The 17,885-nt window shown below is 43.8% G+C and overlaps 1 protein-coding gene across 8 annotated transcripts in view; it reads left to right on the forward strand.

The window, feature by feature from the left end:
- LOC139265840 (protein IWS1 homolog) overlaps positions 1 to 17,539 on the forward strand; it is a 66,233-nt gene extending 48,694 nt beyond the window's left edge. For 2 of the 8 annotated variants that reach the window (XM_070883334.1, XM_070883341.1), the window contains 7 exons: positions 3,018 to 3,135; positions 4,569 to 4,680; positions 7,574 to 7,645; positions 8,609 to 8,665; positions 10,479 to 10,590; positions 11,317 to 11,448; positions 16,741 to 16,828. In XM_070883334.1, coding sequence (XP_070739435.1) covers positions 3,018 to 3,135; positions 4,569 to 4,680; positions 7,574 to 7,645; positions 8,609 to 8,665; positions 10,479 to 10,590; positions 11,317 to 11,445 — 600 coding nt within the window. In that variant the 3' untranslated portion in view covers positions 11,446 to 11,448; positions 16,741 to 16,828. Of the gene's footprint in view, positions 1 to 3,017; positions 3,136 to 4,568; positions 4,681 to 7,573; positions 7,646 to 8,608; positions 8,666 to 10,478; positions 10,591 to 11,316; positions 11,473 to 16,740 lie in introns of all 8 variants that reach the window. The other 6 variants (XM_070883338.1, XM_070883342.1, XM_070883337.1 and 3 more) reach the window with 5 other exon arrangements.
- Positions 17,540 to 17,885: the final 346 nt, after the last annotated feature.

Consider the following 17,885-nt stretch of genomic DNA (forward strand, 5'->3'; position numbering starts at 1 on the left):
CGCTTACCGGGGTCTCCCCTGCTGAACTATTGATGGAGAGAGGTCTCCAGACCAAGCGCGCGCTTGTCCATATTGACTTGAACGATCATGTTGAAAACAGACGTCAAAATCAGCAGTGGCATCGTGATCGTGCTGCTGTGTCACGTGACATCTCTAACGATCCTGTGTATAATTATGATCAAGGTTCCAAGTGGGTCGGCGGTACTGTTACGGCCAAGGTGGGTAACAGAGTGTTGTCATGCTCAAAAATGGGCAAACATACAGGAAACATGTTGATCAGATAAAGCTGCGACACACGGATGAACTGGAATAAGTTGAGGAAGATACAATCAGTGACCAACCAACCTATATTCATTCATCAGAGGACTCCGCCGTCATCAGTGAATCTGGACTTTCAATCTCTGACAGGGTCATTGCCACTCCCATCAGACCAGCTACCCAACCTCCAGTCATAACTGACTCAGAGCGCTCACCCAGAACTGGAGTTGAACTGAGATGATCAATTCGTGAGCGGAAAGCTCCGGACCGTCTTAACTTGTAAAAAGACTGATACTAAGATCTTGGAAGGGGGATGTTGTCATGTATGTATTCTTGGAGTTACTAGCCACCAGGGGGCACCCCTGTCAGAGGTCATTGGGTTGTACGCACGTGTGTGTGGGCCAGGTATATAAAGCAAGCCACCATGTAATGTGGGCATTCGGGGCCCGAATAAAGTTGAGCCACGTTTGTACCTGAGTGAGTTTACAGTATTCAGTCTATCGAGTTATTACATACATAACAAGAACTTAATAGGAGCAGGGTTAGGCCACCTGGCCCCTCGGGCCTGCTCCGCCATTTAAAAGATCATGGCTGATCTGATCATGGACTCAGCTCCACTTCCCCGTCTGCTCCCCATAACCCCTTATCCCCTTATCATTTAAGAAACTGTCTATTTCTGTCGTAAATTTATTCAATGTCCCAGCTTCCACAGCTCTCAGGCAGTGATTTCCACAGATTTACAATCCTCTGAGAAGAAATTCCTCCTCCTCTGTTTTAAATGGGCGGCCCCTTATTCTAAGATCATGCCCTCTAGCTCTAGTCTCGCCCATCAGTGGAAACGTCCTCTCTGTTAAGCCCCCTCATAATCTTATGTTTCGATAAAATCACCTCTCATTCTTCTGAATTCCAATGAGTAGAGGCCCAACCTATTCAACCTTTCCTCATAAGTCAACCCCCTCATCCCCGGAATCAACCTAGTGAACCTTCTCGGAACTGCCTCCAAAGCAAGTATATTCTTTCGTAAATATGGAAACCAAAACTGCACGCAGTATTCCAGTTGTGGCCTCACCAATACCTTATATATCTGTAGCAAGACTTCCCTGCTTTTATACTCCATCCCCTTTGCAATAAAGACCAAGGTACCATTGACCTTCCTGATCACTTGCTATACCTGCATACTATCCTTTTGTGTTTCATGCACAAGTACCCCCAGGTCCTGCTGTACTGCAGCACTTTGCAATCTTTGCATTTAAATAACAACTTGCTCTTTAATTTTTTTTCTGCAAAGTGCATGACCTCACACTTTCCAGTATTATACAACATCTGCCAATGCCTGTCTATGTCCTTTTCCAGATTTCTTTGTGTCCTCCTTACACATTGCTTTTCCTCCCATCTTTGTATCATCAGCAAACTTGGCTACTTTACACTCAGTTCCTTCTTCCAATTCGTTAATGTAGATTGTAAATAGTTGGGGTCCCAGCACTGATCCCTGCGGCACCCCACTAGTTACTGGTTGCCAACCAGAGAATGAGCCATTTATCCCGACTCTCTGTTCTGTTAGTTAGCCAATCTTCTATCCATAATAATATTACCCCCAATCCCGTGAACCTTTATCTTGAGCAGTAACCTTTTATGTGGCACCTTGTCAGATACCTTCTGGAAGTCCAAATATACCACATTTACTGGTTCCCCTTTATCCACCCTGTTCATTACATCCTCAACTAACTCCAGCAAATTTGTCACACATAACTTCCCCTTCATAAATCCATGTTGACTCTGCCTGACTGAATTTTGCTTTTCCAAATGTCCTGCTTCTGCTTTTAATAATGGACTCCAACATTTTCCCAAGCACAGATGTTAGGCTAACTGGTCTATAGTTTCCTGCTTTTTGTCTGCCTCCTTTTTTAAATAGGGGTGTTATATTTGCAGTTTTCCAATCTGCTGGGACCTCCCCAGAATCAAGGGAATTTTGGTAAATTACAACCAATGCATCCACCATCCCTGCCGCCACTTCTCTTATGACCCTAGGATGCAAGCCATCAGGTCCAGGGGATTTATCTGCCTTTAGTCCCATTATCTTACTGAGTACCACCTCCTTGGTGATTGTGATTGTGTTAAGTTCCCCCACCCGCCCCATAGGTCCTTGACTATCCACTGTTGGAATATTGTTAATGTCCTCTACCGTAAAGACTGATACAAAATATTTGTTCAGAGTTTCTGCCATCTCCATGTTCCCCATTACTAGTTCCCTAGTCTCGTCCTCTAAGGGACCAACATTTACTTTAGCCACTCTTTTTCTTTTTATATACCTATAGAAACTCTTGCTATCTGTTTTTATATTTTGTGCTAGTTTACTTTCATAGTCTATCTTCCCTATCTTAAATCATTTTTTTTTTAATCATTCTTTGCTGGCTTTTAAAAGATTGTCTTCCCATTAGTTTTGGCCACTTTGTATGCCCTTGTTTTTAATTGGATACTGTCCTTTATTTCTTTAGTTAACCAGGGATGGCTATCTTTTCTCTCAAACCCTTTCCTCCTCACTGGAATATATTTTTCTTGAGAGTTGTGAAATATCTCCTTAAATGTACATTCCACTGGGACCGCCCCAGAATCCAGGGAATTTTGGTAGATTACAACCAATGCATCCACCACCTCCGTAGCCACTTCTTTTAAGACCCTAGGATGTAAGCCATCAGATCCAGGGGACTTGTCTGTCTTTAGTCCCATTATTTTACTGACTGGTGTGTTGTTACTTACAGTTGCCCAGTGTGAGTCAGGAGACTCTGAAGCATAGTGGGATTGGACGCTGTGTGATGTACTTGTATAAACATCCCAAGGAGAACCGAAGCAACAAGGAACTGGCAGGAAAGCTCATTAGTACGTTTACCATTCCTCTGAGTTTTTTCTTCTCAATTTTCCGGCTTGACTCTTGCTGGGGTACGATTCCATGGGTGCCGGTAGTCCTCCAGCACTTTATCCCAATTACCTGATCTTTATATGTGACCCTAGATAGTTACACTATTCGACTGAGGAATCATCACATCAGAGTTTAATCCTGTCCTCGTACGATGTCCACACAAATGCAGTGTGCAGGAAGAATCCTGTTTTCTGTTAGTTAGTCAATCCATGCACACACATACACAATCCTGCAAGACTCTGCATGTGCACAGACATGCATTGTCTCTCTTGTATATATTTTTGAAGTGATATTTTGGGTCTCTTGACTGAAAAAGATCTATCGGGACTGTGTCTAGTTGCTGAGACTAAAGGGATGCAGGATCCATAATTCCGCTACTCCTGTATACTGATGGCAGTGCTGAAGCCAATTCAGTTTCAGGAAAGAATGTTCTGAGATAGCTTGCCAATTTTCAACCCACCCCTGGAAGTGTCTACTATTTGCTGAAGTACATCATCATCATCATCATCGTAGGCAGTCCCTCCAGATCGAGGAAGACTTGCTTCCACTCCTGAAGTGAGTTCTTTGGTAGCTGAACAGTCCAATACAAGAGCCACAGACTCTGTCACAGGTGGGACAGATAGTCATTGAGGGAAGGGGTGGGGTGGGACTGGTTTGTCGTATGCTCTTTCCGCTGCCTGCACTTGATTTCTGCACGCTCTCGGCGTTGAGACTCGAAGTGCTGAGCGCCCTCCCAGATGCACTTTCTCCACTTCAGGCAGTCTTTGGCCAGGGACTTCCAGGTGTCAGTGGGGATGTCGCACTTTATCAGGGAGGCTTTGACGGTGTCCTTGTAATGTTTCCGCTGCCCACCTTTGGCTCGTTTGCCATGAAGGAGCTCCGCATAAAGCACTTGCTTTGGTAGTCTCGTGTCTGGCATGCAAACTATGTGACCTGCCCAGTGGAGCTGATCGAATGTGGTCAGTGCACAACCTCAAATCAGTTCCCACTCTTATTTCCATCTCAGCCCACCCCCAATCCAAGGCACCATCTTCTGGGTTTGAACCTTGAAGGTGAGAGTCAACAGGCTATTGAACTGTGCAAAGCCTGAAAGTGTCCTTCCTCTGCACGACTGTACTTTTTCTAGCAAGCATCACTGGAAAAGGATCAAGGGCAGAAACCTGGCTAATTTTCTCCCCGCAGTAGCTCAGGGACACAGACCAATGGTAGACCACTTGGTCTTCACCCACTCTCCTCGAGAGGGGGTGGGGGAGGGGGAGGGGGGTGGGCGGTGAGCTTTGTTAGTGCCTGTAATTGTGTGTGTACAGTAGAACCCTATTGAAAGATGGAATGAAGAGCTCTTAATTTGCCGGTTTTGTCATTGGTATTATAGTGTTGTACATTTCTCTCCCAGATGAGTGGTCGAGACCCATCTTTGGCCTGACGTCTAATTACAAAGGGATGACCCGGGAGGAACGAGAGCAGAGAGATCTTGACCAGATGCCAACACGGCGGCGCCTGAGCAGGTACTTGACAGCAGGAGCACGGTGTTAAAGGTGTAGTACTAGAGATGGGTTCAGAGAGTACACCGTACCCCCGGCAACTCCCATCCTGTAGTTTCTTTGTGAAGAACGAATGTACTTGGGGATTTTTCATACTGCTTCTAATCCCACCCCGGAAAATGTTTCAATCAGTCAAAAGTGACTTTGGTTTTAAAATGTAATTGTTACACTAGAGAAATTGGCCACAGTTGGTGAGGATTACAGGGAGGGAGAGGTTGAAGTCAGTGTGTGAGCAATGCCTTGCCTGCAGACCCAACCCCCCCCCCCCCCCCAATTACCCTTCAGGACTGATCCTGAACTCGTACGCTTCAGTCTGGACAAATGTATGTACATAATGTGATTGGTGAATTCAGCAGATTCAAGGGGATGGGGCTCCATCCTAAGTACAAATAAAAGGAAAGTTGAAAGTGTTACAGTGTACATTCACGATATGTGGGTTTTCGAAAACAATTTTTCTTGGTGTGTGTGTTACTTGGTCCCAAGTTCATTCGTTGGCAATTTTTTTCCAGGTGGTGGGTCTTTAAAGTGTCAAGTCTTTTACGGTCGATTGACCTCCGTGTTCTGTAGTCTGATGCACTGATCGCATTGCAGCAGGAGCATATCGGGTACAGCATGCAAGCTGATGTTTTGCTGGGTGTAGTTAGTGTATTGGGATCTAAACCTGGTTCTTGTTTACAGTGCACACTGATGGGATGTAATGTTCAGAGACCATATCCTTGATTTTAATTGCCAAAGATCAGTTCATCACTAATTATTCAGCTGTGTTGGTTATTTATGTATTTTATATCTACTTCCTTTTAGTAGCATTTAGAGCATCGCTTTAAACAAGTATCCAGTTATGTTTGTAATGCAGCTAACTCCAGGTTGGAGATTTCATGGACAAACACAATATAGCATTCAGTTGCACCCTTCTCTGTGGTGGCGGATGTCCCTAGAGAAGCAGATTGGAGCTGTGCTGCAAGCATTTGATGTAACATTGCTAACTGGCTGGTTGTTAGTCTTTAAAGGTTATAACTCTACTAACCACTGAATCCCAGCTGGGGAGCTCATCTCAGATTGAGCTGGGTTCTCACTGGCCATTGCTCAGACTGAGCAGGGTTCACACTGGTAAATTGTATTTAGCTGTTGGTTTATTACATGTTAAGCTCTCTCTCACTCGTTCAGGATCCACAGAAATAGGAAATGCTGCCAGCCCACGGCGGAAAATTATCCTCAACAGTATCTCATTGAGAGATTTTTCTGCCCTGGCTGGTTCAGTGGCCTTTTTCATTCTGCTGTGTAAAAGCTTCATTCTGCAGCAGCCCTTGTTCACCACTCATCGGCCTCTCTTCTCCCACATCCAAGAGAGGTTTCATTGCCATCACCTGCTAGTCCTGCCTTCAGTCAGTGGATGCTTAGAAGGGGAGAAACTTTTTTTAGGCTAAAAAGCTTTAGCTGCCATTCTATGAACACCATCATGGACTGCAGCATCTTAGGATCATAGAGCCATAGAAGCTAACAGCAAATTTGTTACAAGTTCATTTCTAGAGCAATCCAAAACTAATCCCACCGTGCTCCCTCCCGCTATATTCCTTTGCTCCAAATAGTTAAAGAACGGGACTTAGTTGTAGTAATTCCTCCTAGTATGTTACGGTTAAATAAATGAGGTACATTGTTCAAATCCTATCTTAGTATGGGTCCCATATCTGAAGATCGTTCCCTGTCTGACTTTGTCTTTATTCTCTTCCTGGTCTGGTATGGCTTGAAACCCTACCACATTGATTCCGTTTTTCGATCAGATGTCCCAGTACCACCTCCCCGAACTACGAACCAGAGGTCAGAATGAGGTTGTTACACAGAATAGATCATCAGCTGATCATCAAGATGGCAAATTTCATAAAAAAACATGTTTTACTTGACAATGCCTCCTCGGATGAAGGGACAGTGTCTTGCATAATCCTCCCCAATGGAGGCACAATTCATGTCCCCTCCCCCCTCCTTCGTGTCAAATCCTATTAGTATGAGGAGGTTGAACATCTGTCAAAGAATAGAGAAGGCTTTACCCACTGTATGTAACCCAGTGTTTCCTGGTATGGCACTAAACTCGTGGAAAGTTCTCCTGCAGGAAGATGCAACACGTTGCCAGATTTCACCTCGGTAGGTAAAAATCACTGCTGTGGTTAGGTTTTCAGTTGAAATGCTGTTGCCTGGGTGGTTAGTCTGGTTACCATATTTCTTTCCTGATACATAGTCACATTCCTTCTTGAAAATGTTTTTTTTTTGGTTTTATTGTAAGAGTTGTTAAATGTTCACTGTTGGATTTAAACCACCTTCAGCACAAGTTAATGGAAGTTTGCTGCACAGGTCACTGGTGTTGGGATGGTGTGAATGGTGAGCACAGTTATCTATACCACTGGGAAATGTGTGATCATTTGTGTCTGCAGTGATCATGTGGATTACATTTTAAAGACTAAAGTTTCTTAACATTTTATTCTGGGAGAGAGACCACTAATTGGGTTGTTAAAATGGGAGGAACAGCTTCCATTCACATCCAAAACCCAGGTCGAAGGGATCAGAAGAGCCCTGTGTACCGGAAGTACTGTATGGATGGAGTAAAGAATCCAGAATGTACACACATCACTGCCGCCTCTTGTTTCACCAGCCACTGCCCTGTCTCTTAGTTTTATTGAGTTTCTGTCACTTCTTGCACTCTCTGATTCAGTCACCTGAGTTTCTGTTTCAGGTTAGTCTTTCTCCACTCTGCCTTATTTTCATCATTCTGTATGAACAGCCATGTTGCGGAGTTCCCGTAACACCTCTTCTCCAACATGGCTGTCCACACCTGCTACCCTAAACTCTGCTTCATTCATTTATAAAGAGACCCTAGGGATGAAGACAGTGACGATAACGCAGCTGATGCCTTCTCTTCAGATCAAGGATGCAACTTCAGGTTTTCAATTCAATTATATTCTTTAATTTTTTGTTTCATTTCATATTTCATGGGTGTGTTGCTTATCGATAAAGATTATTCAGAGTGTCCTGAATGATTTAACCAAAATACTTGAGCTCTTCTGTACAGCTCACCCTTACTGCCTGTGGTTGAACCTGAGGGAATGACCTCTGTATATTGTTCCTGGTCCAGCTTCACTGTCTCTAGCTAAACACTCAATCCAAGCTCTTGTACTGAGACTGGACTGGCCACAAGTCACTCTGGCTACAGGTCACTTTCTTGACTTTGGATTGTCTAGCAGAATCATTGATGCTTATTTGAGGATATCTTATCAGTTCCATACTCGCTGTTCAACTTCATGCAGTGGCTTTAAATAGAAAATCGAAGGAGAGAACATTGAGTCCATTATTAAGTCTACTAAATATGGGAATAGATCAGGTCACATGTGTAGTTAAGGATACTCATCTGCCAGTCTAATGTTCAAAAGAAGTGAAAGATTAGCACTGGAGCAGAGGCGGGGTTTTGGTTAGTCAGGAGACTCGACTCCAGCTGTGTTGAAATTATTTCCTCCTGTCTCTTATTCACAATACACCATTGACCACCAGGTTGGATGGGCAGGCAGCTCATTCCAGGTTTCTGAAATGGCTCCTAATAGGTATACAGACTACGTTGGTGAGGATTGAGCTACTGTCTAACTTTTTTACTGTCTGCTTGGCTCAGTTGGTAACACTCTTGATCAGTGTTCCTCAAAACGCTGGTCCTCCTGTGGAATGGTCTCTGGGTGCACAGCTGAGCTATTGTGCAAGCCTTGAAATCCTATCAATGCACAAAGTAGGATAAGGGGGCTGCTATTTTCTATTGGTTTCCCTTAATAGGTATTCTCAGGAAAATGCACGTATCTAAGCCCTGCCTGTAAGTACCTGTACACCGAGAAGAATTTAATAGCTGTTTGTTCTTCCTTAGTTCTGGTGGACAGACCCCTCGGAGAGATCTGGAAAAGGTGCTAACAGGAGAGGAAAAGTAAGTGATGAGCAGACCGAGTGAAAAGGGAGGTGGCCTTGGAAATAGTGGATGCGTTGACAGTCATTTTCCAACATTCCATTGACTCTGGATCAGCTCCTATAGAGTGGAGGGTAGCCAATGTAACCCCACTTTTTAAAAAAGGAGGGAGAGAGAAAACAGGGAATTATAGACCGGTCAGCCTGACATCGGTAGTGGGTAAAATGATGGAATCAATTATTAAGGATGTCATAGCAGTGCATTTGGAAAGAGGTGACATGATAGGTCCAAGTCAGCATGGATTTGTGAAAGGGAAATCATGCTTGACAAATCTTCTGGAATTTTTTGAGGATGTTTCCAGTAGAGTGGACAAGGGAGAACCAGTTGATGTGGTATATTTGGACTTTCAGAAGGCGTTCGACAAGGTCCCACACAAGAGATTGATGTGCAAAGTTAGAGCACATGGGATTGGGGATAGTGTACTGACATGGATTGAGAACTGGTTGTCAGATAGGAAGCAAAGAGTAGGAGTAAATAGGTACTTTTCAGAATGGCAGGCAGTGACTAGTGGGGTACCGCAAGGTTCTGTGCTGGGGCCCCAGCTGTTTACACTGTACATTAATGATTTAGATGAGGGGATTAAATGTAGTATCTCCAAATTTGCGGATGACACTAAGTTGGGTGGCAGTGTGAGCTGCGAGGAGGATGCTGTGAGGCTGCAGAGCGACTTGGATAGGTTAGGTGAGTGGGCAAATGCATGGCAGATGAAGTATAATGTGGATAAATGTGAGGTTATCCACTTTGGTCGTAAAAACAGAGAGACAGACTATTATCTGAATGGTGACAGATTAGGAAAAGGGGAGGTGCAAAGAGACCTGGGTGTCATGGTACATCAGTCATTGAAGGTTGGCATGCAGGTGCAGCAGGCGGTTAAGAAAGCAAATGGCATGTTGGCCTTCATAGCAAGGGGATTTGAGTACAGGGGCAGGGAGGTGTTGCTACAGTTGTACAGGGCATTGGTGAGGCCACACCTGGAGTATTGTGTACAGTTTTGGTCTCCTAACCTGAGGAAGGACATTCTTGCTATTGAGGGAGTGCAGCGAAGGTTCACCAGACTGATTCCCGGGATGGCGGGACTGACCTATCAAGAAAGACTGGATCAACTGGGCTTGTATTCACTGGAGTTCAGAAGAATGAGAGGGGACCTCATAGAAACATTTAAAATTCTGACGGGGTTAGACAGGTTAGATGCAGGAAGAATGTTCCCAATGTTGGGGAAGTCCAGAACCAGAGGTCACAGTCTAAGGATAAGGGGTAAGCCATTTAGGACCGAGATGCGGAGGAACTTCTTCACCCAGAGAGTGGTGAACCTGTGGAATTCTCTACCACAGAAAGTTGTTGAGACCAATTCACTAAATATATTCAAAAAGGAGTTAGATGAGGTCCTTACTACTCGGGGGATCAAGGGGTATGGCGAGAAAGCAGGAATGGGGTACTGAAGTTGAATGTTCAGCCATGAACTCATTGAATGGCGGTGCAGGCTAGAAGGGCCGAATGGCCTACTCCTGCACCTATTTTCTATGTTTCTATGAATCTGGAGAAAGAGGAGTCATTGGTAATTTAAATAATTGCACATGAAGACAGGATTTGCTAGCTGTCACTCTCATCACTCCCTGTATAGATGATGATTTTTAAATAACTGAAATCTGGAACGAGCGGGGATTGGGACTTAAATTATTTTGAAGAGTCGGTGACCAAATATTCTGCGTACACTGGGTCTGATCTTCAACCATTCTCCACTTAACTGCAATACACGTTTATCCTTCAATTCCAGAGCACTGAGACCTGGTGACCCAGGATTCTGTACAAGAGCCAGAGTGCCATTACCATCGAACCGTGACTATGTTGTTAGACCAAAGTGGAATGTGGAGATCGAGGCAAGCAGGGTGAGTAACAAGAGTTGGGTGGGAGGGGATGGGGGTGGCAAATGCAGTTCAAAAAAAGTCAATTCCAAAAGGAAAAAAATTTCCAGGCGGTACAATGCCAGCACCCTGCAGACAAGAATGGATTAATGTGGGTTTGATTTCCCGCATCTCGCCCATTTGAGTGAGGAGGTGCTAAGTTCAGTTCTGTGCTTAATGATGGTGAAGGTGGTGGGAGACACGGTGGGGAGGTGCAGGGTTGGTGATAAGGTTTGCTACCAGCTGAAATCTAGATTTGGGTTGGCTGGGACACAGAAGCAAGACGTAACTGAGCCAACTTTTTGTTCCATTCTTCTCTGCTGGGCACTCTGCATCCTCCACGCAACCCTGGAGTATATCTGGTTTGGTAGGCAACGTGCTGAACATATACATAAATATGCTGGCATGATCTTGCCAGTAAGCGGAACCACATGTGCTCTCCAGCTCCCGCGTTACATAAATCCCCACAGGACCTGCTGTTACGTAATTATTGTCTGGGTAGCTCTAACCCGTCGGTGTTTATTTGGTTGATATCATGACTAATTTCAAACCAGATTGGTGTCATACCATTCAGACCATTTATGGTGCTGACCTGCCTGGACTTGTCTAGGCTCAATAATCTGTTTTGCTCAATGCCACCACATTTTACACATCCACCAGTAAGATTGACAATTTATCCACATTTGGATCTTTCCCCTTTTTTTCTATTAGCAAGATTCGTCAAGGAAAGAGATAACCCGCTTGGAAAAACACAAGAGGTTGTTTGCAGAAAAGAGGAAGCTAAACAGGATGCACAGCGCTGTCAAATTCAGCGTTGATGGGAATAGGATGCCACTATAGATGGTAACCGAGGAAGCTGATTGTATGGTATCTGTCAGGGAGTTGTGATCTGGCATATCTGTTCATTGGCAAATACTGCTATTGCATGGCATTGCTTATATTGTGCACAATTGCTTCTTGCTTCATGATCTGCTTGGTGATCTTTCTCTCTTGCTGATTTTTTTAAAGGTGGAAAGAGATGAGGAATGGAATTTGTGTTAAAGACATTTGTGTCTGTGTACAATTAACAGAGATGATGCCGCTTCTTTATATGTATAATATGCATGGCATGAATTTATCCCCTTTGTGATATCTCGGGATAAGGTGTTGTCACTTGGTACCATATTGGACATTTGGGTGCGCAGCTGTTTCCAGGAACTATTGGTGTGTTTGGTAGATGTGAATCCTGGTCTTAAAATATATTTAAGGTGGAGATAGACAGATAGTTGAATGATAAGGGTTGTGGGGAGCGGACAGGGAAGTGGAGTTGAGGCCAAGATCAGATCAGCCATGATATTGAATGGCGGAGCAGGCACAAGGGGCCAAATGGCCTACTTCTGCTCCTATTTCTTATGTTCTATATTTTCTAGCTCTGCTTTGGTCACCAACAGTATTTTATCTCCTTCGTCCTACTTAAATGGTACATTCCATACGGGGGATTGGGTCACGAGAAGGTTACTGCTGAGCCCAAATTTAAATGGGGCTGTTTCATGGGATCTCCCCGTTTTGACCAGTGTTGTAGTCCGTTTGTGATTGGTAGAATATACTGAATATGGGGCAAAACGGTCCCATTATTCCATCCGTTATACAAGAGTTGGGTAGACTTACACAACAGGTGCATCACCAAGCCAAGCTCATAATTTCAGTAATACAAAAGCAAAATACTGCGGATGCTGGCAATCTGAAATAAAAACAGAAAGTACTGAAAATACTCAGCAGGTAAGGCAGCATCTGTAAAGAGAGAAACAGAGTTACTGTTGATGACCTGAAACTGAGAAAACCTTGACACACTCCAAGACTGTCATCTGTGCATCCAAGGGTTAATAAACTAGAAGCATCAGTGAAACACAACAACCTCAAGCAGTTTTGATCAAGGGACTTAGTGTTGAATAGTTCTTGTCCTATGCTAGATTGAAGGGTCAGAATTCTGTATATAGCGCCTTTCACAACCTCAGGTAACCTCAAAGTGCTTTACAGCCAATCAAGTACTTTTGAAGTGTAGTTACTGTTGTAATGTAGGAAAGGCAGCAGCCACTTTACACATAGCATGTTCCCACAACAGTATTGTGATGATCTTGTCTTTTGTTGTGTAGGTTGAGGGATAAATATTGGTCAGGTCACTGGGGAGAACTCCACCAATGTTTTTCGAAATAGTGCCATGGAATCTTTTAGGGCAGGGCAGATGGGACTTTGGTTTAACGTCTCATCTGAAACGAAGGGAATTTCTGGGAACTGTAAAATCATTTGGCCCATTGTGCCTGTTGGTGCTGACTCTTCAGTTGAAGCTATCTACTCCAGTGCATGCCCTTTCTTCATATCCTTTTATATTCTTCCTTTTCAAGTTGTGATTCAACCCCAAATCCTGGACCGGAGCACACAATCATCAATACGTTGTTGAAGGTGCTGTCTATTCAGATGAGATGGTAAACTGAGGTCCCAGATACCTGCTCATGTAGATGTAAAAGATCCCAACATTCATCCCTCAGCCAGCACCACCAATAATAGAGTAACTGATCAATTAGCTGAAAAATAAGAATAGTTCTGATGACGGGTACATGCTCAAAATATTATAATCCCTCTATTCTCTTCACAGATGCTGACTGCTCTGCTGTGTTTGCTTCATTTCAGGCGTGCAACATTTGCAGTTTTTCCTTTTTACTTCACTAGTCATTTATCTCATTTGCTGCTCATGGGATCTTGCTATGTGCAAATTTCCTGCTGTGTTTGCCTTAAAAAAAAAAAAGAGTGATTACACTTCCAAAGTAACTTGTTGATTATCAATTGCTTTTGGGTGTCCTTAGGATCAGCATTGCTCTATATAAAAACAAGTTCTTTCTACTTGTCCAAATCTTTTTTTTAAGATTGCTATAGTCTCTGCCTCAGTTGTGATAAAGCATTCCATGTTGAAGTAGCCCCCTGCATGATAAAACATCTAAAGTCTGCCTTTATTCTGCTGGTAATAATCCTGTCTATGCCTTGTCCTCATTTTTCAACTAATGGAAGCAATTTTTCATAATTTACCCTCTCAAAACCTTTCACAATTTTTGAAAATCTTTTAGATCTCTTCCCCCCCCCCCCCTATCCCGTGCCAATTCTTATTTGATTAGCTTCCACATGTAGGGAAACGGGGAAACTAAACACTGTACAGTCTTGGAAAATAATTGGTGTCAATGTCTGCCCTTAGTACAGATTCTGTATTTCTGGTTGTGAATTCAGAGGTTCATTAACCACAGTGATACAGGTTGAACCTCCCTTATCTAGAGCTCCCTTATCCAGAGCTCCCTTATCCAGAGCTCCGACATGAACAAATTTAAGTCCTTCCTCGCTGCCGACTCCCACAATCTGCCTGACCCCGCGATCCACCAACACACCCCCCACACCCCCAACGATCTCTCTGCCGCACTCCCAGCCCCAAGCCAGCCAGCCCCAATATCCCCTTGCTCAGTACCTGTACCATCCAATTTAACGTGACCACCCCTCGTCCGGAAAAATCCCTTATCCAGAACAGGCCAGGTCCGGATAAGGGAGGTTCAAGCTTTATCAGTAAAAGAGAGAATAAGTCGCAACTAGAAGAGAGGTTGGAAATGAGAGGTGACACAAGGATCCCCTGTCAGATGATGAGGCTGATTCCTATATCCTGTTCAGGAGTGAGAGGGATTACAAGAGCCTTCCTTGATATATGAGCGGAATTCAAATCTTGAACACCATTAAACTTAAGTGAGTTGAGAGTTGAAGGGAAAACTGATAGCATGACCGAGGACACTGAGCTCACTGGAGACTGCTTTAGCAAAGGGGGAAAATGTGGGAGTTCCATTTGATATGTGAGAGTGCGAATGCCAATCAATGAACAGTGAAGCTGTTAAATGTCTTGAGGTAGCCAGTTAGCAGGCAGATTCAAGTACACACTGAGTACAGTCCCCACTGCTTATAGCGGGCACATTCGTGCAAATGTGATTTGCCCGTTATACACAATGGCCGGCATAACCTGATAACATTGAAAAAAACCTTCTTACTGCTGGACTCTAGAGCTGACCAAGGGCCCTGAGCTCCGCCATGCCAACCTCCTGAAAGTGATTAGATAAAGTCATGCAAGCTGCTAAATTATTTCATTAGCCCATTGTTAAAATCTTTTGATCTGGAGCCAAGACAACAAATCAAGCCGTTCTGCTGTTCATGACCCTGAAATCTTGTTTAATTCACAAGAATGTTGTAAATCAAGACTCAGGTGTGCGCTAGTGAATAAATGCAGCTGTTTCTGCCAGAAATAAACTGAGCACTTAAGATGCAATAACCGGCAACTTTGAAATTGATAATGTGAATGGCTATCGCTTCGAGTGTTACCTTCCTTGTTCTGAAAATTACATGTCTGTAGTTGCCACTTCGTTCTTGGATATAATACAACCAGTCACTCTACACCGGTCACAGACCAGACCATTCTAAGTTTCTGCCTCAGATTAATATTGACAGTCACTCCACACAGGTCACTCATGGCATCCCTCTGACTTCTCGTGCGGAGGAGAAAAGGTTTGTTTGTTGAAAACACTTTCTACCCTCTTCACAGTTCCCTCCTTCAATTGTCGTTGCTCTTGAAGATGTTGACTCATGCTGACATAGGGTTCCAGAAACATCAACCATCCTCTTGTTTTGAGAGTGTTGGCAAGCTGTTGAACTGTGGTGGGGTGGAGACATCACAGCCAAGCCAGTCTTTTCCTGATGAGGCGCCGGTGTGCAATTTCCAGCTGTCACCAGATAGTGACTCGGAGCTCTGACTGATGTTCCTCTCCCACGTCCCCCCACCAAGGAATGCTAAAGCCAATTGCATCGCTGCCCCAGGTGAGATCATCCAACTCAACACAGGCCAGGGTTTGAACCTAGATTCTTCCTGTTCTGTATGGCTGCTCACCATGCTGGATGGTGCATTTAGTCACCAGTCCATGAGTGGAGCTGTTCTAATAATAGTTTCAAATTTAAAGCCTCTTAGTTATCAAGATAAGCTAAAAGAGGAGGGTCTCTACACTTTAGAGAAGTGTAGACTTTGGGGTGATCTACTCAAGGTTGATGAAGGGAATAGATTTTTTTCTAGTTGACATTTTGTTCCAATTAAATAGATTAGGGAGGACCAAGGGTCACAATCTCCCGTTTTGTAAAGGCAGATCTGGATTAGATGTCGGGGGGTGGTTCTTTTCCCAGAGAATAGTGGACCTTTGAAACAAGCTGCTGGCTGAATTCCAGGCTGAAGACCTGGACCAGTTTCTGGCTGGGGCAGAGGTAATCACCTCTTACTAAATCTATGAACTGCAAGGAATTCAGGGCCAGAGTGGTGATCTGGACCATTTTTAATCACCTGCGGGGGGGAAATTTCCCAGATTTCTTTTTTCCAAATTGACCTGGGTTTTTGAGTAGGGTGGAGAATGTATATATTGTGATACACAATTGTGTACGACAGGTTGAATAGAAAAGAAGGTCTTTCCTTCTCCGTCATTTTTGTACATTTGCTTTTAATACACTATTTCAGTCATTTTCAAGAGTGCAGAAGACTGTCTGCATCAGTTATAATACTTTTAAAATTTGTTTATGGGATGTGGGCGTCACTGGCAAGTCAGCATTTATTGGTCATCCCTAATTGCCCTTGGGAAGGTGGTGGTGAGCCACCTTCTTGAACTGCTGCAGTTTGTATGGTGAAGATACTCCCACATTTCTGTTAGGGAGGGGCTTCCAATATTTTGACACAGCCAAAATCCTGCAACCCCCCTGGAACTACAGTGCCATTTCCAAAAATCTTTTCAAAAAATTGGTTTCTTTTGTGAGCGTAGTGAAGCCTTGTTATAAGAGCATTCCTTTGGACCAGGATCATATTTCCTATTAAAGGATTTTTTTCCTGATGACTTCCAATTGTGTGTGAGTGTGTGTGATCATTGAAATTAAACTGTCTAATGATTCTGCAGGTTGTTTGAAATTGGAGGAGAGAATTTGACGAGGGGGCAACTGTGTACATGTAAATTATAAATGAGCAAGTTGACACTGTACTTGCACAATGTTAGCAAGTGCTCACGGATTTTGTGCTTTGTTTCCCCTCCCCTCCACCCCCGCCCCAAGGGAGCAGTAAAGAAGACATTCAATCGTCTCGACAAACAAATGCGGCGATTTCAAGATATCAAGAAAATGACCAAATCGTCTCGGGCAGTAAAAATCAGCATCGAAGGCAATCGCATGCCCCTGTGATTCTTATTTACCAGTAACTCTACCTGGAGCTGGTGAATGTAGTGCAACAGTGTACATGCACAATTGTGTACTGCTACCCGTCCGGCCCAGTGAAATCAATATACCTCCTCTGTTCTCTTCTGTTTTCAGGCATTCTTTTTAACAGTGGTTTGTTGAAGTCTTGGAATGGTGAACTACAGCTAACTGTAGCATCTGAGCCCCGGATATCCAGTCACTGTTCCTGACTACAGCATATTTGGTGAGCCCACTCTACACATCGAACGGATGAGTTTACTTATCTGAAGACTGCATGTATAGAGGTTGGATGGACTGTTTTTTCAAAGCACACTGGTGCCCAGTGGTGGAGGAACACAGCTGCTTGGCATTGAGCCACGCTGCTGTCCAATTAAATGACGAGGGTGAAAAAAAGGGCTTCATTAAGTATAGATGTGTGCGGTGTTTGGTTGTATAGCTTGAAATGTCTGCTGTCTCTCCCAGATCAGCACACCTCTCGCGTCGTTCTGGTCTTTAAGTCTTTCAGTAAGCTCTCATTAACTGGATGAGTCTGTAGGTGGATATCTTGGTTAAAGGTTGGTCTGATCCTCTTGATCAGACATAGATTGTGATGAAATACAATGTGATTGTAGACACATGCCGTATTTTTTAAACAAATAAACCCTACTTTGTAAAGGTTTGTGGTTGTCAGCAGTTGGTGGTTGGTTGCAGACCTCACTCCCCACGCACACACTTCTTCCTCCCTTTGTGTTATAGATGAAAAGTTATGTAATAACCAGAAAGTGACATAAAAAGAAGCTGTTGTTATGTAAGCCAATTATCTTTGGGAGGGAAAACCCCAGGAGAAATGTATGACCTCATTGTGCCTGCTACTGGACAACTTGTTTCAACATATTTCACAGCATCGTGTCGCATTCAAAATGAATGTTAACCTTTCTAGGAAGCTGCAAAGTAGGTAAAGGATAACAACGCAAGATAAATTCTACAAGAGGGAGACAGATAGAGATATGGAGGGCAGTAAACAA

The sequence above is a fragment of the Pristiophorus japonicus genome, chromosome 6, assembly GCF_044704955.1.
Source record: "Pristiophorus japonicus isolate sPriJap1 chromosome 6, sPriJap1.hap1, whole genome shotgun sequence".
Taxonomy (NCBI): Eukaryota; Metazoa; Chordata; class Chondrichthyes; family Pristiophoridae; genus Pristiophorus; species Pristiophorus japonicus.